Below are 26,520 nucleotides of genomic sequence, written 5' to 3' on the forward strand. Positions count from 1 at the left end.
CTACAAAATCAAGAGATACCGCATGAAATGGCAGTAAATACAAAACAAATGATTGATATTCACAGATGACTGTGTGTGATACTACACCGGATGCAACAAGATGTGTAGGTGACTGTCAGGCCTGATTCAGAAGGTGATTTATTCATTTGATCTATTTACTCTTTCTGGGGTGAAAATGAATACAGCCAAATCAATCCACATTGCTGTTGCGCTGATGATGCAGTGTGTATCCTGCTTTAATGCTTTAATATCTAAGAGGCACACATCATTGACTTCGATAGGGGTAATTGTGATTTTAGCAAGAAAAAAAGACATAATCACAAAAATAAAATAGAAAATAATAGAGATGGAGATACAATAGACAAGCTGTTTGTTTTAGGCTGCTCACCCTGCTTCATGTGTTTGAGAGAAAGCCTGGGTAACTATGGTGTGGGTGTATTCCCCCGTGGCCTTGATCTTGGTAATATGATGGGTGAATTCTGGTTTCAGCTTTTTTGTCCTCCTGAGATCTAAAAGAGTTTGCTGGGAGTGACAGCAACTACACCGCTGAAGGTGTTACTCTGTTAAGAGATCTAGTGTGTAGCATAGATCGGGTGCAGTCACCCATGAGATCGATGAATGTGGGGGTCAGCTGTGGCTGTCGGTACAGGTGACCCAGAAGAATAGCCACTAAACATTTCAAAATGTTCACTGGCATTGGGACGATTTTTCCTTAAACTGGTTACTTGCTTAAAAAGACTAATGAGCATTAGTTTGGCAACTTTTTATTTTATTTTATTTTTTGCAAAATAGAGATAAGCTGCAGGAGGAAAATGTAGCTTTTTAAAACACGCAAAAGGCATTTATAATATCCTTAATAACTGTTATTGGCAATCTATCTCTAAGCCAGGGGTTCATTCTTCCATTATTGGAGTCTAAAATGTTGCTTTCGGTGCAATTATTTGAAAGTCATCAAGACATCTCGACTGCAATTTCCCATATTTGATCACTTGAAAAAAAAACCCCGAAAAAAAAACCTGTCAAATCAGGCGAATCCTCTTCCCTCCTCCTCCAAATTGTCTGTCTTTGTAGTACCACTAGGCAACAGTGAGTGCATCACTGAAATCGTGGAAGTGCGCAGGAGCCGAACAGGGAAATCGAAGGGAAAGAATGATTTAAGCAGCCAAAAGAGCATCTGGTGGATCTCTGCCGCTGAACTATGAGAATCCAGTCGATATTTCTCTAAGAGAGGAGAAAAGGTGCCCGAAAAGAACCAGGCAAACAGCGTCGATGCGCGCAGCAGCAAATGACGACAGTGGGACAGTGATTTTCTTCCTCCAGCTCGTCATTTTTTACAGTCATATACTTGGGCGCAATTTATCTTCTATGTGTAGAGATCGCAAAGGAAGGACTGGAAACCGAATTATCTCCAACACAGCCGCAAGTGCGCAAAGAGCGTTTTCATCTTGGAAACCGTTTCCACAGACTAATTACGCAGAGATAATTGTCTTTTATAGACCACTTAAGGATTTTGAACTTTCCAATGAAAACTTACTTCGTGAGTACAGTTTTGAACAAGTCGATATAGCCCCCCAACCTTCACTGGCGATGAGTAATCCACGACGCTGCAACTGATAAACCTCTAAAACCTGGACTGCGACTGGCGCGCTTGGATACCTTATCCTGTGCGTCGCTTATTTTATTTTATTTTTTTTCATATGGCTTCTATCTTTGGGGTTTGTAAGCTGGTCGTCCATTATTGATATTTCATGGCTGTAGAGTGTAGCAACAGTAGTGTGTGGCGAAAGAGGACGATGCAAGTCTAACTCGGGAGAAGACATCGCACTTTTATCGCCTTATTTCCCAAAAAGGAGACATTGCGCACGGGCACTAACGACTGCAGCAACTAAAAGCCAGACTTTAAAAAAAGAAAAAAAAAACATTGAATCATTTGTTATTTCTTTCGCTGCTGTCATCGTAGTATGTCTGCACTTCGAAAGAAATTTGGGGACGATTATCAGGTAGTGACCACCTCATCTAGCGGGTCTGGATTCAATCAGCCTCCCCCAGAGAAAAAGAAGAAGAGGCAGCGGTTCGTGGACAAGAACGGGCGATGTAACGTCCAGCATGGGAACCTGGGTGGTGAAACCAGCAGATATCTCTCAGACTTATTCACAACACTAGTAGATTTGAAATGGCGCTGGAATCTATTTATTTTCATCCTCACCTACACAGTCGCTTGGCTCTTCATGGCCTCTATGTGGTGGCTCATCGCGTACATCAGAGGAGACCTCAACAAAGCCCACAATGATAAGTACACTCCATGTGTGGCCAATGTCTATAACTTTCCCTCAGCCTTTCTCTTCTTCATAGAGACCGAGGCCACGATAGGATATGGTTACAGATACATTACAGACAAATGCCCCGAGGGGATCATTCTCTTCCTTTTCCAGTCGATCCTCGGATCGATCGTCGATGCATTTTTGATCGGCTGCATGTTTATCAAGATGTCTCAGCCCAAGAAAAGGGCCGAGACTTTGATGTTCAGTGAACATGCGGCGATTTCTATGCGAGATGGAAAACTAACTCTCATGTTCAGGGTCGGGAACCTGCGTAACAGCCATATGGTCTCTGCACAGATCCGCTGCAAATTGCTAAAAGTGAGTGATGATGCTTTTGGGTTTGTCCCCAGTGTTTCTCATAGTTCACCTCATCAGTTGTTTAGAAAACTGATACAGAAAGGCCTACACACTGACATTTAAGCCTACTCCTAACTGTTCATAGAGCCGCGAGGCATCTGTTGGACAAATCCTCATTTGTATTTCCAAATTTCATAGACTGCAGTGGATGCACGTTACACCACATTTGTGACATAACTCCAGGAAGATCATTACCTACCCTAAATCAAAACACAAAAGGCATATGGTTTCCAGGAATTATAATACAATTACAAAAAGAACAATAACAGTAAAAAATAATTTGGCAACTTTTTCCAAGCGGCCTGCACCTTAGTAATAACATTGTGTGTCCATGAGTTCATTTCTCTACACAAGAATATTCTTATTTGTCACTTCCCATGCCTTTTACTGCTTTGCTTCATAAACACTTTCCATAATGTAAATGTACATCCACTACCATAACAACAGACAAGAGTATGCTGACAATACAGCAGAAACATTGCAAAAAAACCCTGCAGCTTCTATCACATTAAAGACGTATACGCCACACTGCAACAACATCCATGTTAGTAAATGATGACAGTTGCTTTTTTGCTTTGCTTTGTTTGTTCGTTTTTCCATAGGGGCAAATAAGCCACGGCAGGTGAGTTTAATGCAGGTGAATCCACTTTGATCAAGTGGATCAAACTAAATCCAGTTTATTTAATTACACATGTAAAGAGTCAGTGACACCTCCAATCTATGCTAAAATGGATATTCTCAGAGCATGTGTCCTTCTTTTGCCTTAATTTAAGAAAATTGTAGTAATTTTCCTGATAGACTGGTTGGATCTGATTGCATATAAAATGTGAAAAGCTTACACAAAGGCTCTTGATAAGCTGTGGATAGCTGTCTTACCCCTTCCTTCTCTCTACTGAAGAGTTCTCTGTCACTTTCTGTATGCTTCTTTAGTCTCGCCAGACCCCCGAAGGCGAGTTTCTTCCGCTGGATCAGCTGGAGTTGGACGTGGGTTTCAGCACCGGAGCAGATCAGCTCTTTCTCGTCTCACCACTCACGATCTGCCATGTGATTGACACCAAAAGCCCCTTCTACGATCTCTCCCAGAGGTCCATGCAAACAGAGCAGTTTGAAATTGTGGTTATATTAGAAGGAATAGTGGAGACCACAGGTGAGTAAGAGCAAACATGCATTTTTGTTGGCTTGCTGTGGTGAAAATGACAGCTTGTAGCCTGTTTTACTTCAAGTCATAGCTGCAGTCTACATCTTCAGTATAGGAGCATGTTGGATTGTCTTTTTAATGGTGCTAAAGTACTTTGATGTGTTTCTGTAACAGAAATGGATAATATTGAGCTTCTTCATAGGTGTTAATGGTTGACATCCAAATGGACTTGGTATTGACCTCTTGATTGCAATTCATTGATTTTTATTTCTCTGGCAAACACACAGAGCTGCTAATAATGAAAGTGGTTGGCATTTATAAATCACTGATGATTAATTTTGTCTGCAGGCTTTAAATGAATTTTAACACCTTGTGTGCTTTGAGAAGTTAGGCAGAATTTTAAACCACACTTAAGTGCAGAACACTTGAAGCTCTAGCAGGTCACCGTTTTGGTTTTACACCTTTTCTTTTTGTCATCTGCAGTAAATTCCATTCCTCCGTCTTTGTGCCTGAACAGCTCTTACCTCTTGGATGCTGTTCTCAGAGGGCATGATAATTTGCTTTCTAAGGTCCCTTTAGAATTAGGGGAATTCCATTTCCACAAGATGAGCAATGCCCCGAGTAAAATTCTCCACCGTGGTCATTTTAAATTCGACGATTTATTTGACACAGTTGCTATAGTAAGAGTGGGGCGAGCTCCCTCAGTGTTACAGAGTGAACACAGGAGCAGTTGTAATAGGCTGGTTCAGAGAAAACAGCATATGGAGATGTGACAGGGAAGCTTGCAGGCCAACACTGCAGACAGTAATTAGCATAGACATTCAATTCCTGATAGATAATCATGATAGCAATTTATTGCAGTTGTATCAAAGATTGAGCTCACTGTGACCCTCCAGCTCAGGGCATGCAGTATTTATGATTCGTCATTTCACTGGCATGTTGCATAGATGAAAGTGCGCTGCACATTATTGAGTTGTGTTAATATATTGCAGTTTGTATTACGTTTTAATATATTCCAGTACGCAGCATCTGTACAGACTTAATTCTGTGAAAGACAAATTGAGGATGTCTCATTATAAATTAAATAAATAATCACTAAACATCTGGTGTAAAATGATCTAAATCTTAATCTTTCATCTTGCTGTGATTGTACATCTTTTGTGACTGTCGCACATTTGGCTAGACAACTAAAACTCGCTGTTTTAAGCAAGTGCGGCAAATCTGCAGTGTAGCAATGCGATAAAAATCATCATTGTTATATTTGCAGATATTTATAGCGTTACGCTGTCGCTGAAGCATGTGTCATCGCATCATCCGTTTGTTTTTTGGGGGGGATTGTTGTGCTCACGTTTGTATTCCACAGAAGTGTCTGTATGGAGGAGCACTTGCGGTTACGTGAAGTTGGTGAGAAGGGTGATGTAGAAACAATCTATAGTTAAAAATTGATGTACAGTGAAAGTCTAAATCCTCAGACGCTTTCATTTCTGGCCAGTGTAACTCTGTTTCCATGGCAACCTCTCCTTAAGTATTCAGGATTGCAGCACTGCACCTAAACTTAGATATTTTTTATATTCTTATGGTATAGGAATCATATAATCATTTTGGTAATAAATTGGGTAAACATGTTTTTTAAACATGAATCTAATTTCCAGTTGTTGACACCACCTGGCATCAAGGAGACTCTCCTCTGAAATGTGAAAAGCACACAGAGGCGTTACTCTTCCATAAAGTGCTTTCCAGAACAGGTGATACAGCAGAGAAAGAATAAGATGAAATATTTATGAGGCTTGGTGTTTACTAGTGAAGAAGCTGCCCAACTCCCCACTATTTTCTTTTTTCTCTCTCTCTTGTTATGCGTGGAAAAACACTGTCTGGAACATGAGTTAAAATACTCTCCAGATTAAAGCCTCGCCATCACTGGGCTGTTGGGCTTCCCATTAGATAATAACAGACACAACACTGTACCCTTTTTGACACACTAACCTTTCGTTCCTCTAGATCACACGAAAATATTTTGTCAGTTCTTTTTCCGCACAAAAGAAGAAAAGAAGAGCGTGAAGGAACTCAGAATTGTTCTATTTTGCTGTAACCTCAGAAAACCCCTACATTGTGCAAAAAGGCACAAGCCTACCCTCTTCTCTTTTAAACAAGAGCCTAAGGTGTTTTTAATCACTGCCTCAATGTGATACAGCTTCCAGATGAGACGTGTAGGTTGTCTCGTGGCATCCTATCTTTTTTCTTTTCCGCAGTAATACCAGTTGTGCTCCAGAGGATAAATTGCAGTTAATGTACTGTGCATGCTGCCAGAAGAGCAGACTAGCTTTAGAAAAAAACAGCATAGGCTTGTAGTAACAAGTTTTAGATGAGTTAATGGCGCTAACAGGAATAATGTCAAACAATCAATAGAAGCAACACACACCAATTTACTTCCCAGCAAGAAATTTTAGCAGTGTGATGGGCTACAGAGCAGTACGCGTCAGGCTCTGTGTCTGTGTGTGCTTCATCCACCTATTACTTACTGGATCTCTGTAAAATAATACCCGGCTTAGTTATTTCAGCATTATTCGAGCACTGCAGGCCTGACAGGTGCTTGGATCAAAGAGGAGGAATTTATTGCAGCAGGAGTGGATAACAAGTAATGACTATAAACCAGCTAATATCTGATGTTTGCGACTCTGGTATAACTCCAATGCTTAATAAATACAAATGCATTTTGTCCTTTTAGAGTAATGATAACATTTTGTACATATGTGATTATACATTTGACATTAAATGCACAGTCTGTGATAGACTAAGACTGTAGGGCAGAAATATTTGCTCACTTTCAATAAGGTAGGGTCTGCAGGAAAAAGTGATTATTATATGCTTAAGCGTTTTCTGTGCATGCTGGACTCTGTTTAAACTGGATGTTAAGATGCATTTCGAACAGTCAGACTGAAGAGTAATTAGGTGTGAAAAGCGTGGCTCAGTCACCATAGACCTGTGTCATGTGTCGTTATGTGTCTCCAAGGTGTCTCGCTGACCAATCGTGCTCTGATTTTTTCTACATCACTTCCGCTAGAAGGTCAAATTTATTGTCTGTCGCCAGTGAAGCAAAAAATTTATTTAGCAAGGTTGAGCAAAAAAAAACCCTAAATGGCTCAAGATGTACGGGTTATTCCAGCTATTTAGGGTAGTGAGAAAAAGGACTACCATATCCTGCACTAATACATCCCGTGTATTGTTTTGTTTTGCCTTTTTTGAGGCTGTCTCAGAACACAATAGTATTTGCACAATTCATTTCAATTCAATTTTATTTATATAGCACCAACTCACAACAACAGTTTCCTCAAGGTGTGTTATATTTAAAGATAAAGACCCTGCAATAATACAGAGAAAGCAGAGAACACCCTTCAGAGGACGTAGGGTCTATTGAGTCCCAGATCAATCCTGGCAAGTGGTCTAGTGGCCGTTTACACTCGCTGTCCATTTGTGATTATTCAGAGTTTGTCTCATAGAAACTGTTAATACAGCAAGACTGCAACAAAGCCATCCTGCCTACAGTCTCAATTTATTTATCTGATAATACATATAAATATACATAAAGCTTTAGATTGTCGTTTTTTTGTATTTTTTCATAACCGAAGATATTAGTGGTCACGTTATTTTTTCTCTTTATTTACTACTAGAATTAGTTAGCAGTATACTATTTATAATGGAATCAACAAAAAAAGATTTTTCACAAAAAAATTTGAATATGCAAAATTAAAGTCCTTTTCAGTGAGTCTCAGATGAAGGCAGAGTAAGCAGATGAGTGACGAGACTTTGGATGAGGTGCTCTGGACAACCTCAAAGAGTTGGCGACAGGGACGAGGGGTGTCAGGACAGCTCGAAAGGGAGATTGACAGATCGCAAAGAATTAAAAGAACAGGGGCGGATTGATTTGGACAATGTGGGCAGATAAATCATTGGAAAAAAGTAGTAAGTCCACAATTTGGATGACAGTGTGTGAAAACAGAAGCGATGATGAAAACAGGGCAGCAAGAATAGCCCATATAACCACAATTGATTTTCCCCACTTGGTGACACACCTGCTGAGAAAAAAAATAATAATAAAAAAAAAAAAAAAAAATATATATATATATATATATATATATATATATATATATATATATATATATATATATATATTAGGGGTGCAACAATACTCGTATCGGTATTGAACCGTTTGATACAGTGCTTTCGGTTCGGTACGCATATGTATCGAACAATACAAAATTTTAAATTTATTTTATCAACTTTCCTTCTGACGATGCTGTCTGTGTTGAGAGCTCAGTGGATCTGCCTTCGACTACTCCGCCTAGGCTGCACTGATCTGCACAGATCTGCGCAGATCCACTGAGCGCAGCGCAAGCTGAAGCTAAGCTAGTTGCAACATGGCAGCTGCCTCAACGCTAGCCGAAATTGAACCTCTCACACCCTCATTCAGATCTGGCGTTTGGAACTATTTTGGTTTTCATGTGAAGTATGACCCTGATGGTAAGCGTGTCATGGACATTAGAAAGTAAAACAGTATGTTGGACGTGCCACGCCAGTGCGTTAGCGCAGTTAGCTTGTTAACGTGTTGACGCCGTCCAGCCCAATGCACGGGGCGATCCGCGGTTACTCGTTAAACGGAGATTTGCGGCGTTATGGCGTTAATGTCATTTTAACAAGATTAACGCTGACAGCACTAGTGGGAACACAATACATATGACTGCACATTTACACCGACATCATCCTAGTGCAAAGACAAGTGGAAGCAGACAAAAACAACAAGCATGCATGCTACAAACTTTACCCGAGTCATTTAGACAGCCATTAGCACATGATTCTCCTTATGGGGACCTGATATGTTTAATATGCTGCTGAGAATATAGCCCAGAAGAAGCGTATAGTATAGCTTTTATTTTGGAAAGAGCCATTTGTCTGTAATAAACTCTTTTTTCCAAAGATGAGTGATTTCTCGATCAGATAGATTTTTTTTTTTTTTAATATTTTGTTGTTTCAGCAACATTACATTTAAAAACTGTACTTTTGAGTTAAAATATATATTTATAATTGTGTACGTGTACAGCTGCATGCTGTCCTTCAACCTCTGGCTGTCTAGATCATGTCCAGAAAATGATGTGAGCTTTATAGACACCTGACAAACTCTCTGGGGAAAACCTGGTCTTATTAGGAGAGATCCATCCCACTTTGGATGGTGCTGCTCCCATTTCTAGAAGAATGGCTGAATACGTAAAACTTCCCCAAAACCCGACATTCCAGAATTTGGACTGTAAAGCAGACTTGCAATCTTACGCTCCTCTCTGCAGCTTCCCTTCTATTGTTATCCCTCCAAAACCTCATCCTCACAGAGACTGTGACTGCTCCCAGATCAGCTACAATAGATCAACACAAAAAATGACATTAAAAATGACTTTTGAAACAGCACCAAAGAGCAAAACAATGAAATATGGTTTTATAATCATTAGATTTCTCTCTTCTAAATGCTTATGAGTAAATGATTTTATAATTGTTCAGTTGTGATTTATGTTGCTTTACAGAAACCTGGCAATGGCAGGAATAATACATTAGTTTAAATGAATCAAACCCCTCACATTATACTAACTGTTAAGTGTCTTGAAGCATAAGCCCAGGAGGAGGAGTGGCAGCAATCTTTCATGTTAGCTTACAAAGACCTAAAAGGAGTTATAATTCATTTGAATGTTTTACTCTTATATATCCAATCAAAAACAAACAAACACATAAAAAATGTTTTCTTTGTCATTTATCATCTACCTATGCCTGACTCAGGCCTTTTGTATGACCTATCTAACTGAATTTGAAATCATTCTCAATAACACCCCACCATAGAGCACTTTGCTCTCAGATTTCAGGCTTGTGGTTTTCAGACATTCTCAAAGTAGAATAGGATGTGAGGCCTTCAGCTACAAAGTTCCTCTCATTTTCTGTGACGAACTGGCTCAGTATGAATTTGGGAAATGGACAGCCTCTCTACTTTTAAGATTAGACTTAAAACTTTCCCTTTTATAGTTAGGGCTGGATCAGGTCACCCTAAATCATGGCTTAATTACACTGCAATAGGCTCTGTCGGGGACTTCCCATGATGCCCTGAACCTTCCTTCTTCTGTCACCATTTTTCACTCATGTGTTTCTACACCACCTTTGGACTTTTGCGTTTAATGTTGTCTTCTCTCTGCCGGCATTAATGTTTGACTCTGTATCTCTGTGCTCTCATTTTTGTTTCTTGAAGTAGATGGCTGCCCATCCCTGAGCCTGGTTCTATTAGAGGGGTTTTTTTTATGTTAAAATGGAGTTCTTCCTTCCCACAGTTGCCAAGTGCTTGATCATACAGGCTCATCCCTTAGAGTTTAGCTCTAGTTGGGCAGGGACTTACCTTATGATATTAAACACCTTGACATGACTGTTATTGTGAAGCGGCAATATATGCATAAAACTCAATTAAAAGGAATTGCATAAGGAGGAAATGAAATGACAGAAAATATTCTACTTATGAACTTACCTCAAATATGAAATTAGTTAAAAATAAATAAACAAAGATACTCTGATTGTTTTCTATAAATGCATTTTAACATCTGCAAATTGTTAACTTGCAAGGCATGCTCCTGGTCTGCAGTACGGGCTGTATAGTTTGATGAACGTGCAACCACTCATTGGGATTAATTGAATGTGAGGAAAGATCGTGGTTTTGCTTTCATACAGAATAATTTTAAAGTGTCTTGAACAACAAGATATGCAGGATGCAAACTCTAGTGTCAAAGCCCTTCACTTTGAATCCTTCCACTCAACCATCCACTTAAATTACCTCCAAGATGAGGTGCAGAACTGAACCAGCCCTTTCTTGAAAAATCTGTTTATGTGTTTTAAAACGAGTGTCACATATAATCACAGGTCAGAAAGAAGATATTTTTCAAGAAAATAATTCACGTTAGTTTTACATAAATGTAGTTTCTACAGGCTGGGACTGGGATGACTGTAGCTCAGGAGGTAGAGCAGGTCAACTACAACTCAGAAGGTTGGTGTTCAATCCCAGACTGCTCCAGTCTGCATGCTGAAGTATCCTTGGGCAAGATACTGAACTGAAGTTGCTCTCCAGTGCTTTCATTGAAGTGTGTGTGAATGCTAGATAGGAAAGTAGAGCAAGTGGAAACGTGCTATAAAAGAACCAGCTCATTTACTATTTGTGCTAAACAAGTATAGGCATCAGAATATAATACAGGCACCAGACAGAATATGAATGTACAGAGCTGCTTTTAAAAAAATCTGATAGCTAACCCTGTTATTTTTCTTTTTGACATGATTTCCAGTATGACTCCCGTTATCTTTTACCATATAATACCTTGCATCACCCATATTGACTGAAATCATACTCTTCATGGGCAACAGTTTATCTCATACCAGGCAGCCAGCATACACAATAGCAGGGCCCCAAACCCAGCCCACCTAAATACAATGCAGTCACACTTTTTTCCTGGTATGACATGCCGCACGTCTGCTGTTGTGCAGCACAGCAAATGACAAGTATTGTTCTAAATATATATAAAAAAGTTGATCTTGAATGTCAGAAAAATAGAAACAAATTGTGATATAATGACATATTAATAGCGCTGCAGGTCATTTTCACTGTTCTGCTGCAGCGCGGATGGTGACCTGAGTTTGACTTGCCAGATGAATCACAACTACTACATGCAGTCTTAAAATACATCAGAAGTTTAGATAAGTGTCCCATTAACACCAGTAATGCTGCTCAGCACTACGAAGGCTTAAATACCGAGCCAGAGGCAATCTGTTCGTTAGTGGAGGTGAATCTTGAGAGCTCAAAATAAACTGTAGCTGCCAGTAACAGACGTTTAGGTTGCTGTAGCCATGAAACTCATTAGTGTGTTGCGAATAAATGTATTTCATGATTTCCACAGCGCTCCTGTGCGAATGCTGTGTTTTTTTCTTTCCCACGGAGCTAATGTGCATCTATGTAATTTAAGACCATGCACTTTTCAGATTAGAGACGTAATAAATAACGATAAACAAGCTAATGATTTATTTCGTGGGGCCTCATTTTCATTACAGAAGTGAAAGTCAGCACATTAGTCTGTCCCTGAAATTTTGTATTATGTTTTCAGTCTAACATGGCGGCAAAACAGTGTTGAAATCTTCGCAAACCTCCGAAAAGTGTTTCTAAATTCACTCATCGGCTATGAAAAGCAGTGATTCATGAGCATAAAGTGTATCATCAGCATAAACTCTTTATCTTTTCAGAGAGATGTGACTTTCATGCAAATTTGTGGAGTGTGATCATTATACTTGTTGCGAAATTCATAGAGTGCTGCATATAGGTCATATTTAGAAATGTTTTTAAGCACAGTTGCCAAGGTTCTTCAGGATTTATACTTCATGATGAACTCGGTGCTCTTAGATGTCATTTAGTTGGTTGGATTACTTTTTTTCTTCTTCTCAGTTTTCACTCAGATTTTGCTTCATTCTTCTGGTGACGCATCACTTTTGTACCGCGGGCACAAACGCATTCAGCTTACTGCACTAACTAATGATCTCAGTGTTTCGAAATGATTTTCCTCTGTGTCGTACATGAAACACTGAATCACGCTTCATCTCTTGATTTGGTTCTGAGGCCGATAATGAAGGAAATTATGGGTAAAACATCAAAAGCACTCTCTTTTCATCGATTAAGTTGTGCATTGATTTGGATTGTTTGCAAAGGTTTCTTTCGGCCCCCTCTTTTTCATACTGCTACAAAGATTTGTCATGAATTACTGTTATGGAATAAAAAATAGAATAACCCAGCTATCTGCTCATTTTTTGTTAAATGAGTGTAGGTGGCAGGGGTGGTTGCTTATAGACTGGAGCAGCTACTAATGTTTATTCATGTGCTTTTGTATGCATAAATACTGTATAAATACTGACTGGAGAGATCAGCCCTGAATGATGAATCTTCTACCTTCAGTTTGTTGGAACAGCAGTGTGTCTGTTATAAATGAAGTTTGTGTTTGGGCATGCGTTAAAGTTTTAAAACACGATGCAGAAAATATTAGCATTTGGATTCGTCTACATAAACAGATGCTCGAGATTTATCATCAGATTGTGGAATCAGTAATAAAAAAGGAATTAAAAAGGCTTGGCACTCATTTTATGTAAATAAACAACAATGAATACTGATTTGTGTGGAGGAAAAACTATTAAGTTATATAATATCATCAATTAAGTTGTTGTGCAACAAATACACATACTTGGAAAATGAAATTAAGAGTAATAATCACTTTGATGTAGACTCTGTCTAGTGGTAAAGCCAGCCAGCATAATTAATTGGGAACATTCATTGCCACTGATTAACAGAGCAGCCAATGTCATGGCTTGATCTGTGCTTTATCATCAGCAGCAGCAGTAATTGAAATGAACACTGAGACCTTTCTTTTACGCCAGAGGCCTCACAGTTTCATTCATATGAGCAAGAGGCCATTGCCCCGGAGGTCTGGGGTCACCTGACGTCAGTTACAGACGCAAACCCCGTTTATGAGCCAGCTGTGAAAGATCAGAGGAGCTGACCATAATTCATTTTGAGTCATTGAAGCGAGAGCATGTCCTCTCATCTCAGTGTCATGCTCCCTGTCTCGGGCCTGCGGGTCAAAGGGTTAAAGTGGGTTCGGTGGAGAAGTTGCGAGTCGCAGCTCAGGTGAGAGCAAGGCTTTCCAATTAAATCTAACGTGCTCGGGGTGAGAGCTCCTGAGAGAGGTGTCTGTCCCCGCAGAGATCCACCTGTGCAGCTGAGGAGATAAACCACGTGTTGGATGCCTTTCAGCTTTAAGTTTAAATATTTTCAATGAGACTTTCCTATATAAACTTTACCTACAGTATAGCTTCACTTTGCATTAATATTTAATGAATTCAGTTGTGTTTTCATTTATGTACTGTATTTCAAAAGCCACTTTACTGTAAACTGCTTTATTGTACCTGAGTAAAGAATCAGGTTTTGCATGTATTTCTCACTTGAAATGAATAACTTCAAAGATCTGTAGCTGTGACACATCCAGAAAGAAAAAAGAAATGACACAGAATCACAAAGTTCTATATAAATTTAATGCAATGCGTCACACTAGTCCCACAGTAAGAACTAACTTTATGAAGCAAACCGTTTCATTTTATGAGAATGTCAGAGAGGTGTTGGTTCAGCTAAAGTCTGAGTCTAGATTATGCTGTAGTTGCACTGGATTGGGTAATTGGGTTTTATTTGCAATATATTTCACTCCATTACAACAACAAGAAAAACTGAAGCTTCATATTCATCATAGAAACAAGTCAGAGCGTCTCGTAGCCTAAGCTTTATAGGCATCAGACAGATTTATTTCAAAGCTGATTTGCTTATGTTATATTTAAAATGTGTTCAACGTATTTTGTCCAACACCTGTAGCAACTGCTGCTCTGCACAAATGTGTTTCCTTCATGTCGTATTGCGACATTAGCATTGCAAATTTTAGGTAAACAAGGATATTCTAGGAAGACGTGTAAGATTAACATCTTATGGCTATTGCACATACAATAATTGCTCTGGGGCTGAACCCCTCATAATGGACATTGCAACGAACTAGCTATGACATACCGGATTCATTATCCCTTTCAGATGCTGCCATCCCAAGGGGTGAGCACGGTAATTGTGTCTTTAGGGATTTGTCAAGTCTCTGTTGGATGGCAATAAATCACTGGTAGAAGAGGTGTGGTGGCAGACCTGGAATGAACCTGCGCGATAAAATAGCAGTACCTCAATATTTGCCTCTACTCCGAGTGCGAGAAATAACTGACTTGGTTTGAGTAGATGTTGTCTCTCAGAAGATGCGTGTGCCACTTTGTTGTGAGGACACTTCTTTTTTTTATTTTTATTAATAACACAAACTGGAGACCTCAACATTGACATGACTCCAGCCATAATAGAGGACAGACACTCAGGGCAAGTGTTACGTTGTTATGCTTGTTTAAGAGGTTATCACCCCAAAGAAGGTTGTGATGCACTCGCAGCATTGATTTGCGGAGCTGTGACCGTCCCTGAAGTGCAGGTGAATCAATCCCGAGGCCTAAACACAGAGCCCCATGAACATGTTGTTCTGAAGGCTTGTCTTCTTGCAAGGCCCTCCTCTGGGATGTCTCTTTCTATTTTTGCCGCTCAGACATGGTTTAGTTTACTGGAATAATGCGCTCTCAAGCTCAAGTGACAAACTTGAAAAAAACAATAGAGATTCTTTACTCCTTTTAATACCATCCAAGCGAGATCTCTTAAGGCTTGAAAATCCCTCTTTTGTCTGCCCCCCTCTTAGCTGTAACTCCTTTTCATGACTTAAGAAGATTTAATAGTGGCGATCAATATGAGATTATAGCTTCTTTCACTCATTCAGTCTGTTTTAAGGAAAGAAATTGGCTTTCTGATCGTTTCTGAACTCAATATACTTTATAATGAGAAGCAAATCTTTCATATTCTCAGCTGGTGTGGACACCTACTCAGTGTGATTTCTCCTGTATGAACAATAAAGGTTTTTTGGCCTAAAGGAAATCCATTGATTGGCATTTTGCTCAACTGCGTCCCTTTATGACGGTATCAGCTTTGCCTTCATTTGGTAATATGCGCTCTTCTGGCTGTGTTAATGGCCCTCAGCCATATGTTCCTGTAGCCTGCCCGACACCCCACCTTGCGTGGAGATGCTTGGCAGCCCCGCTCCTATTCCTTTTCCTTCCTTCCCTTTCCAACAGCCTCCACACTCAAGCAATTGCCACAGCATCCAGTCTCTCCCCTCCCCCATAGCAGTGCACTTCCCCTGCCTTTTCCCTCCATCAGCTTCCTTCTTGTTCTCATTGCTGAGCCCCGCGCTGTGGGGCTGGAATAGAATCTGAGAGCTGCAAGCAACTTGAAGCCATCTTCACAAAGGGATTACGCACTAAAACAGTATTTAATGAAGGGAGGGGACTTATTTGCATCCTTGAAAAGTCCAACTGTGAAAAACAGGTCACTGAATGCTTCTGGATTTCTCTACAGTTTACCAGTTGATTGTGGTCACCATAGAAACAGCTGATCAGGACTTGTGGCCGCAATAGCACTATCACTATCAAATAAGAAATTTTATTGTGTTGCAGGAAAAATTTAATACTAGAGTCAAATTTTACAAAAAAAATAGCTGTGACAAACTAAAAACATGTTATTCAGACCTGTGAGCTGCACTTCTCTTTCTTCAGCAAGCAGATATGGCATCCATCGTCATCATCCTCTGATATTCTTCAGTTTTTCATGACCTAATACAGACAGGGGAATGCTCCTCCCTGATTTAATTGAAGAACAGAGCAGTTATTATGAATTAATTGTTATACCTCGCAATCGCGCGTTGCAGACAAAGACGTGATGCGGATAGCCTCGGCTGCAGCAAATGTTTGACAGGAGCGGCGCACAGATAAAAGGCTGAATCTTGAATAATGTTGTGTGACCGTGTGTGTGCAATGTCCAGATTCTCATGCTTGTTTTTGCTAGCGTTTTTCTCATACATAACACTTGAGCTGTTTCCACAGCCGTGATAGACTGTCAGGGGACTTTGCTGACAGCACTGCGCTGGTGTTTGTGTGTGTGTGTGTAGAACCATTTGAGTGACTGAGCGAAAGGGAGAGCCAGACAGAGAGTGAGCGAGGAATAAGGAGGTTATTTGTGATTTTGTCACTAAATATGAGGTTGCGAAGAACTCTTTGACACCCACCTTCCCTTTTTTTTTCTTCTTCTGACTAGCACTCAGATGAGAAGTCATTTGAATAAACCTTCATTTTCACATAGCCGTCAATTTTGAGTGTCGTTTGCCGGGTGGCTGTGGGTTGTTTAATCATACAATAGCTCTGATTTATTTATTTGAAAATCTAGATCGAGACTCTGCCTAGATAATTTGACAGAGCTGAAATTAATAGGCCTCTGCTCTCACGTCTGCCCCTTGACTCTACTCTGTCCTCAGTGTGTCAAGTGCAGATTTGCAGCGGTGATTTTTACGGAGCCGAGTACCAATCGGATATGATCCTGCAGCTTTTCCAGCCTGGATAAGCTTCTTTTAGACCGTCGTGTCTGTGAATACCACTTGTCTTGTTTTTTTTCAGCTACTATCAAGAAACACTGGCAGGCTGCCTCTGAGTTTACAGTGCTTTTCTGTTCCAGTCACCAAAGAACCCATTTTATCTTTGCTGTCAATCCGCTTCACTTTGTTAGCCCAGAGAAGAAGCTAGCTCTGTCTTATCACAAAAGTGCATTTATTTAGAGTCTCAAGCTGAGGTGGCTTTCTGGGCGCCTAAATCTCAAAGCTTATTCTTGACGCGATTTCCTGTTCTTCTTTTTTTCATTCCATTGTGGAGTCAGTCGGTGAAATATTTTAAATATGGTGCAGATAGGGCACAGGCAGCCTCTACATCTCACTGCTCTCTACTAATTTCCTCAGGGTTTAGCAAAATACCTGTGAGTTGATTTTCAAACATGGTTGTTGCTGAGATGACAAAAGAAGATCTGCATGCTCGTTCTGTTTTCCATGTTCTCTCCTCTCTGAAATCTACTTTTAATGAGCTGCATTTTTATATCTGTGCAACATTCCTGAGTTCAGCAGAGGATTATTCAAATGTTATTCATGCTGTTACATGAATATTACATATCATGTGAGTCCTGTTCTGAAGGGGGGCGGTTCTGATGGGGTTTCATACTTTCAATTTAGGCCCCAAAATACCATATATCACACAGACTGTGCAATGTAGGGATACTTTTATGAATAGAGAGATCCTTAAAATGTTTTTTAAAAAGTTCACAGGTAATAATACTGGTTTAAATGTTGCAATGATTTGGGAATGTATAATCTTTCTTAAAAAGCTGTGCAATAAAAGTCAGCACTAAGTAATATCTGTGACTTTCACTTTTTTTTCAACAACCAATATACTGGCATGTTGAGGTAAAACGGGAAATGATTCTTATCTGAAAGACTGTCAATCAAAACTGAAGAGAGATGCAGTTTTTACCCCTGTTTCAGCGATACATAATAAAGTAAGAATTAAAGCATGTAACAGATGGACTCATTATGTTACCAACAATGACATCAGTTCACAGCTGTGGAGATGGAAAATCTAAATCATCTTTAGCTCTGTTTACTATGTTCAGCAGTCAGACGTTAACTTTGTCTGCGTTTTGATGCTCGGTGTTCAATGTGGGACTTCTGCTTCTACTGTTGTATTTGTCTTTAGTCGAACGGCTACTTTTACTAAAGGACTTTGCACTTCTTGTACCACTCGCTTAGGTTAATTGGGGGACTGAAAGCAGATAATAATTTGATCCGAGTCTACCCTCTTCCCCCATATGTTGCCTGCCAGCATAAGTGCCTTTGAGGTGGTTCAGTAATTTGCAACAGCATTATCGACACACACACACACACACACACACACACACACACACACACACACACACACACACCAAAAAAATCAGACAAAAGGAGAGATACATTTTTTTAAGATGTTGTAAGTCGATAACAGAGAGGTCTTCCTCTGTGAAACTTGTGTATTGTTGATAAAAGAGCCAAAAGACCCTGATTTGTCTTCCAGAGAATCTGTAAGAGGGGTGTTCAGAATCTCTTATTGCGGAGCACTTTATAGAGAAGAGCCACTCCACAGAGGATTTGAAATATACTGGTATTGCCTTATACAGAGTCACAGAAGGGAACAGATAACGATTTACTGAAATTAGAAGTGTAATGGATCCACACAGTTACAAATTTCTCTCCTAATGGGCTGAATGAGGAATTGCCTCTTTACTGATTCCAGTGATGTTTTTTCCCCCACTTAGTTTCTTCTGGCTTCTCTTTTCTTTAACAGAGTTGGTGAAACCTGACGGTTTTCTGTTTACATGAACTGAAGAATGAATGAAACTGACCACAGGTTGATTTATTATTATGATTATTAGTGTAATTAATAAATCTGTCAGTCATTGTGTCTCCTCAAAGGACAGTTAAAAAATTCTACATATTCAAATTACTTTTTTTTTATCATAAAAATCATAAAAAGAAAGAAAAATCTAAATACTGGAAAAGCTGGAAAGCGCTGTTTTAGTGATTTTTGGATTAAAAATTTCAAACATTATGTTGATTTTCTGTTTTTTCTGTCATGACTCATAGAGGTAGGTTAAATTATTGTTACAGCACATCGTTTTTATGCCTCGATGCTAACGACATTTCACAAAACAACTTTTGGGCTGTAAATGCGAAACTGAAATAATTACACATAAATGTTTGATCGGATGAAATAGTGAAGTGAATAAGTGAATTTTATCAACTTCATTGTGGCGCGATGATCTTTTCTCACCATTATTAAATGCTATAACTCAGAAACAGAAGGGGAGATTGTGACAATTTATTTTTACATTTTCACAGATGCTGAAATAGTGGCTTTAATATTTCATATCCACCTATAAATTTCTCTCACAATGTACATATTTTAATAAGAAAAGATAATATTTTAATCAGGACAGCCATGGATGTTAACTGCAACTTGTTCTTTTTGAAGTGATGGGGTGAATAAAAAGAATTTGAATTTCCCAGAAGTGGTTAAAAATCCATGTAGCGTAGTTCCAGTGGTACCAACTCAGTATAACTGGGAAGCCTATACTATATCAAGCATACAGTATAAAAACTGTGACTACAAAATTATTTTAGCTTTCACTTTTTTGACATAGAGGTGTTGGTAACATCAATAAACCTAAGTTTCAGTGACAACACTGTACACCACATATCAGAGGTGTTTTTTCTCCCCCTCTCTGCTGTGACGTCCTGCTGTTGTTCCCAGCAGCACAGAGCACAACAGATATGTTTATTTTTGTGCGTTTGCTTGTTGTGTTCTTCTTTTTTTTTTTTTACCCCTGCTTCGCGTGCATTTATGACCCGTTCGTGTGATACAGAACGTGCGTGCCGCAAAGATCATCCGAGGGAAACAGTGCAATATTCCGCCCGAGTGATGGATGAAAGGGGATGAGAAAATTGCTCTGCGCTTTATTAAAAATGACATTTGTATTATGAGTTTTGGGCTTCGCTGATGAGATGTCACCAGAATATATGTTTTCCCCACTTCACCAAAAGGCAGACACTTTTGAGCTGTGTGGTTTTGTGTTGTAAAAGGTCACATTTCAGTGACAATAAAACTATTTTGGTCTGGCTCGGGAGCCATATTGAGGATCTGAGCCCGTCCTCAGTGGAAAATCCATTCTGAGCAGTTGGGTTGTGCATTTTTTTTTCAGCTGTTGAGAGACTTTTGTGTTGTGTCACTGTTACTTTTGACCAAACTAAGCAGAGAAAAAGCTTTATGGCTGTCACATGCACACATTTCTACAGTTTTGTTTCCATAGAAACGCTGAGTTCTGGGCAGGCGTGTGTTTAAGAGTTACATAAGGCTTTACCAGTAATACATTGTACAATCCGATATGGGCATTCTCATTTGAGTAGATTTCTATTTTTAGCAATGATACATAGTAACTGTAAAAAAAATATCTAAATGAGGTTTTATGGTTTCTTGCTGCTGCTATTTTAGGCTGTGTAACTGCACTCTGTTACTCGATCTAGGGCTGCCTCTCTAACTGATACGAAACTTCGATATACACAGCATAATGTTTAAATTTCCATACAAATTTGCAGTGTCTTGGCCTTACTGAAAGTCGAGGTGCACAGTTCATTATCACTGCTGTGTCTGTTATGGTGTGGCCATATGAATGTGGGCGTTGCAGAACAGCAGGTCTTTAGCAACACAATTGTACATATCTGATGCAACAGTGTCTACAATTATGCAATGGCTCAAGTATCTGTTCTTGAATAATGTATGGAATTGAAATCTATATTAATGATCTTGATTAAGCCTGGTGCTATTGTTAGTTCTTGAAGGATGATACAGCGGATTAGATCATTGACATCAGAGAGGTTTCTGCTGTAGTGGGCTGAGTGGGTTGAGAGGAAGGGGAACAGGTTGAGCAGGGATTCGGCCCCAGGCCTGCAGGGTTCATGGGTTTCCAGAGACAGAGGTCTTACAGTAACTCCTACACTATCTGCAGGGCCGATAGTGTTATTAATAGATGTAAGATGAAGCTATTTGGATTTTGTTTTTACTGTAGCAACCCCTTTCACTCCTTTGATTTAAAAAATAATAACTAAAGAGTGTTGTAGTCTTTTAGATATAGTATCAATGTCCAATTAGCACTGAGCGACATGTTTGATTAAGAAGGTGCAGCTCATTTGTGGTGGTGATTAAGTAGCTGTCAAAAGCTATAATCTGAAAGCATTTTCCACCAGAATTTTCTCACAATCGGTGTTTGCACGCCTGTTGATGGCGACTGTGTTTTGGCTGGCGGAAATTTAACAGGTTCACTATGCAATAAGATTTCCATTCAGGCTTAACTCTATCGCTCTGGCCCTACAGTTCTCATTAGCTTTGCCCACTTTATTCACTGCAGCACATTTGTATATGCCCAAAAGGCTCGGGGACTTTGAGGCAATAGTGCAGAAGTAATACACTGAATACCCTAAACGCACTTGATGTTCACATCTGTGATTGTGTACAGAGCTGTTATCAGTGAATTATTTTATGACCTTGGGAATCAGGCGGAATCGCAGATGCTGCTAGTTTCGATGATGACATCCTCGCAATCAGCAGCAGTGTCTCACTGTGAATAAGCGCTTCTCTTAGTTTGGACCCAAATGTCGCTGCTAGAACAATATTAGTTTGGTAATTAAAATGTGTGATAATTATGAACCGCAGTTGCTGATTTCCTGATGGATTTCAACAAGTTTTAACATGAATGTCCCAGCCATTCAGCTGTGTGATATAACCAATTTAGTATTTTGTTCAAGATGTAAACCTAATTATAGTTTTTCTGCACTCACTTTCAGCTAGAAATTAAAATTGTTTATTCAGCGGAATGTTAACTATGCTGGGATAGAAAAGGCTTTCCTGTAAGCAGGGGAGTGTGACATAATGCACACATGGCTTTGATAGCTACTGCTGAATAATGACGATGAGTAATCACTTACAAGCATCCAATAACTTTGGATGAAAACAAATGTTTAATGCTGTTTAATTCAAACCTTGGGATTTTTCTAATTGCATTAATTTGTTTCTGAGGATGCGAGGGGAGTTTTAAAGCAGGATTTTAATTCCCCAGTGAGGGAACATTTATTCCAAATGTATAATAGTCTGCTATCATGTGCCAAATTTGCAAGGCATGGTTACAAGTACACACACAAGGCAGACACATGCTAATAAGGCTATTGTGGTTTAATTTGTAATCTCCAAAGGACAGAATTGAGCACTTTTACCCAAATTGTCACGCTGGTTTTGGCTTAACAATGTCATGAAAAAGGATAATGAACATTTTTTTGTCTGTATGTGTGTGTGTGTGTGTGTGTGTGTGTGTATGTGTGTTTTGCATAACATCTGATTCCCCTTTAATGTCTTAAAAAGAAATATTACTTCTATCTGTTGTAGTTGCTAAGGCGTGGACAGAGCTGTTAAGTAGAATAAGAGTGGATTTGAGGTCTTTTTTTCCTGTATTTTTGTACTGGACTGCCATAAGTGAAGACGATGCTAAACCAAAGAGTAAATGTAATATTAATATGCACTGTACTCTTTGAATACATGACAGGTGCAGTGGAAGTTCCTTACTAATCATCATTTTTAATTAAAATTGGACTTTTGTAATTATTATTTTTTCATTCTTATAAAACACGTGCAGCCAATTACTCAACTATACTTTTAATTAATGTTCATGTTAGCCTGGAAATTGCTCATAAACATCACATTTAGGAAGGGAAAATCAATTAAGCTTTTTATTTAGGCAGCTGGCTCTGTAATACAGTAAATGCTTAATCATTGAGGCAGTTTTGTTTGCAATATTGTTTGCTTTGTCATCTAAAAATAGCTCTGGTGAATAACATATTGGCTCTTATGGAAGAGTGCCAAGCACATAATTAAATCAGGGCTCTGCTGTATAATAGTGGAGTCTTGAAATATTTCATATTTAAATTTTTGGGGTTAACTGTACTGTTATAAGTCAGTGACACATAATTTGTGAAACTTAAAGGGTCTTCTGTCTTTTCGTCACAGGAATGACCTGCCAAGCGAGGACATCGTACACCGAGGACGAGGTTCTGTGGGGACATCGCTTTTTCCCGGTCATATCTTTGGAAGAAGGTTTCTTTAAAGTGGACTACTCTCAGTTTCATGCTACATTCGAGGTGCCCACCCCTCCTTACAGCGTGAAGGAACAGGAGGAGGCCCTGCTTCTCTCCTCGCCCCTCATGGCTCCATCCCTTTGCAACAGCGGGGAGAAGAACAGCTCTCTGGACTGCTTGGAGACCCTGGAGGACAATGACAGCACCACCAAGCTGCCTACCAAGCTCCAGAAGATCACAGGGCGGGACGGCCTGCCTAAGAAGCTACTAAGAATGAGCTCCACCACCTCAGAGATGACTTACAGCTTTGGCGACCTGCCCATGAAGTTGCAGCGAATCAGCTCTGTTCCTGGCGTTTCTGACGACAAGCAGGGTGGGAAGGCCTCCAAGATCAGCACAGAGCCCATCAGTAAGTCAGTGGCGGACCTACCTCCAAAGTTGCAGCGACTGGCTGGAGGAGGGGCGGGCAGGATGGACGGACACCTGCCGCCTAAACTTAGAAAGATGAATTCAGATCGCTTTACATAAAGCAGGCAACATATTTTAAATTATGCCATCCACTTTTATTTCCCTAACTGAAGTCCTTGTACTATTCCTAATTTATTAATGGACAATATTCTTATATTAAACGAAATGTAGAATATGTGCACAAAAACCTTATATAAAGTGTGGGGATGGAATTGAGCACATTTGTCTCTGGATGTAAGTGTACATGCTCTGATGAAAGACCTCTGATTTTTTTTGGGTTGTTTTTTTAAGGATGATGTACAATTAGCACAATCTGGCATGTAAGAAACAGCGCATGTAGAACAGAATCTAAATAATTTCTGGCATGACATTTATTGATATATTATTTTACAAAAAGAATTTCATTAATGAATTTGCAGACGGTGGAACAATTGCACAAAGCCATATGATTTACAACATGGAAAACCTACATTACATGGTTCTAATTTGTGGTGACGACAGGCACATACATTTGTTTTGAGTTGATTGCTTTTGTTGTTTAATGTAAAATCGTGGCAATGTTATGTTAACTGCATGCTTCTCTTATTGACTTAGCTATACAAAGGTAATAGACAAAGATGTTTAGCCTTAACTATATTACCTTGTTTCCATTTTCATGTTTGTTCACAGCCGTATTTTTGGCATTTCATATATAGACTATTTTACCATGTGCGATTTTATGAATTTATTAGATGATCAAATACAAAATATGTTGCTAAATGATGCATTTTACATTTACGTAGGAGTGCATTATCAGCCTCATATGACCTATCGGAACTGGGCACAATGAGTTTCACTTATTAAAGTAACACTTAAGTTGAAAGATTGAATATTTGTTCCTGATAAGCACAAAACAATCATTATATTATACCCTGTGATATTAAAACCTATTTATGGGCATTCTGTTTTAAATTGACTGCTTAGGGCAGTAGTCTAGTACTGTGCAATCACATTTTTCATTATATAACAGAATACAATCTATAGTAGGCCTGTGTGGTCATACAAGACACTCCTTTAGAATTTCAACTTAGGTGTTACTATTTAGATTTACCGGGCCTATAAGAAAATCATAACCTTTGTTTTAGGGGCCCATAATATTCCTCCTCTGTGATGAAAGCAATAATATTATAATGACTATAATCTTTATATAGCCACAGGGTCTACCACAGCCCCATATTCATTCTGTTGACTGAATCCATGCCATGAAATCTGGTTTTCTCTAAATGCATCAAAGACATTGTATGATACCCAATCTCTTCAGGAATAAAGATCTAAAGTAACTGTTGAGCATCTTGCTCCTTTGACTTGATATAATGCATACTTTACTGAGTTGGTGAAAAAATGTCACCGTGTTAAGGGCGGTCAAAACGATGGAAGACCAACACCATTGTTTCGTTACTGTTAATAGCTGACCTGTGTGGCTGCATCTACTGCCATGTGAATTACCCAAAGCTGTGTACACTCACTGGCCACTTCCAATCGCATGGCAGCAAAATGCACCCAAATGTTCTTCGAAATGATCAAAACAACGTGCTGAAATTTTAACTTTGCATCAGAATGCAGTGACTTCGAACTTTGACTAAACTTTGACAAGACTTTGAATGTGGCATGATGTTTGTACTTGGATTTTCCCACTCAGCTATCTCTAGGGTTATGGTCCCATAAAAGAGAAAATACTGAGTGGCAGTTTTCCAGGTGAAAATACCATGTTGATGCGAGAGGTCAAAGGAGAATGGCCAGACTGGTTAAAGCTCAAAGGAAAGCAACAGCAACTCAAATAACCACTCACTAAAACCAAAGTATGCAGAAGAGCATTTTCTGAATGCACAGTCCAACGAACCTTGAAGCAGATGGGCTACAGCAGCAGAAGACCACACCGAGTCTCACTCCTGTCAGCTAAGAACAGAAAACTGAGGTTATAATTCACAACAAAATTGGACAATAGAAAACTGATGTGATGATTGCGAAGGTTCTCAGTCATCCAGGTCATGGTAATCTAAGGAAAGAAAAGCGACTGGACTTCTTTAAGATTCAGTAGCAACACTCAGATGGTAGGGACATAATTTGATGTAAACAACATAAACGCATGGATCTATCCTTCGTTTCAGCATTGGTTCAGATGTGATGATGTGGGAATATGTTCTTGCACACTTTAAGCTTCTTAGCACTGACTGTGCATCATTTTAAACAGACAACTTTAGCATTGCTAACCTGTCCATCCTTTTATGATCATAGTTTACCCATCTTCTGATGGCTGCTCTCAGCTGGATAACATGCCATGTCACAAAGTTTAAGTCAATTCACTGTAATCCAATAGAGGTCTTTTGAGATATGGGGGAGCAGGAGATTCACATCAATGGATGTGCTGTAACTGTGTGATGCTACCCTGCCATTATAGAACAAAATCTATGAGGAATGCTAAATCCATGCCAAAAAGAATTAAAGCATTTCTGAGCATGGAAAAGTGTACCTAATAAAGTGTCTGGGGAGTGTTCAGTTTGGCTATGCAACCTTTTCTTTTTAAATTTTGGAATGCTTTGACATTTGGGAAAATACGTTACTTTCCGAGTGTAAGATGAGACTATTGATATGACCCCCATTCTTTTTCCACTCCAAGATGAAAAAAGGTCCACTTGCCACAGCATGACAAGAAACATTTTTGACACATAACTTCTTGTATAAGCTCTCTATATTTCCATTTGTAATTTAACGTGAAGTGTAAAAACGTTCAAATACTGGTGTAAAATGTAGTATCATGCTTAGGGTTGCGATATCAAAATGCATGCAAATCTTTCCTGAAAAGCAAGGATGCCTCTGTATTCCAGGTAAATTCTACAGCAATTTCATTAACCAGTTGTTTTCTTTGTAAATGTCTCAGAGGGACATGTATTGTGTGTTTTTAATCAGCAGATTCAGAGAACGCTGTTAAAAATTACATACTTAAATGATC

At 39.3% G+C, this 26,520-nt stretch overlaps 1 protein-coding gene across 1 annotated transcript; it reads left to right on the forward strand.

The window, feature by feature from the left end:
- Nucleotides 1-1,085: 1,085 nt before the first annotated feature.
- On the forward strand, nucleotides 1,086-24,874 carry kcnj3a (potassium inwardly rectifying channel subfamily J member 3a). The gene is made up of 3 exons (XM_082507184.1): nucleotides 1,086-2,639; nucleotides 3,609-3,825; nucleotides 22,996-24,874. The coding sequence occupies exons 1-3, from the start codon at nucleotides 1,962-1,964 to the stop codon at nucleotides 23,589-23,591; spliced, it is 1,491 nt and encodes a 496-aa protein (XP_082363310.1). The 5' UTR covers nucleotides 1,086-1,961; the 3' UTR covers nucleotides 23,592-24,874.
- The last annotated feature ends 1,646 nt before the right edge of the window (nucleotides 24,875-26,520 follow it).

The sequence above is a fragment of the Aulonocara stuartgranti genome, assembly GCF_965226115.1.
Source record: "Aulonocara stuartgranti genome assembly, chromosome: 16".
NCBI classification, from domain to species: Eukaryota; Metazoa; Chordata; class Actinopteri; order Cichliformes; family Cichlidae; genus Aulonocara; species Aulonocara stuartgranti.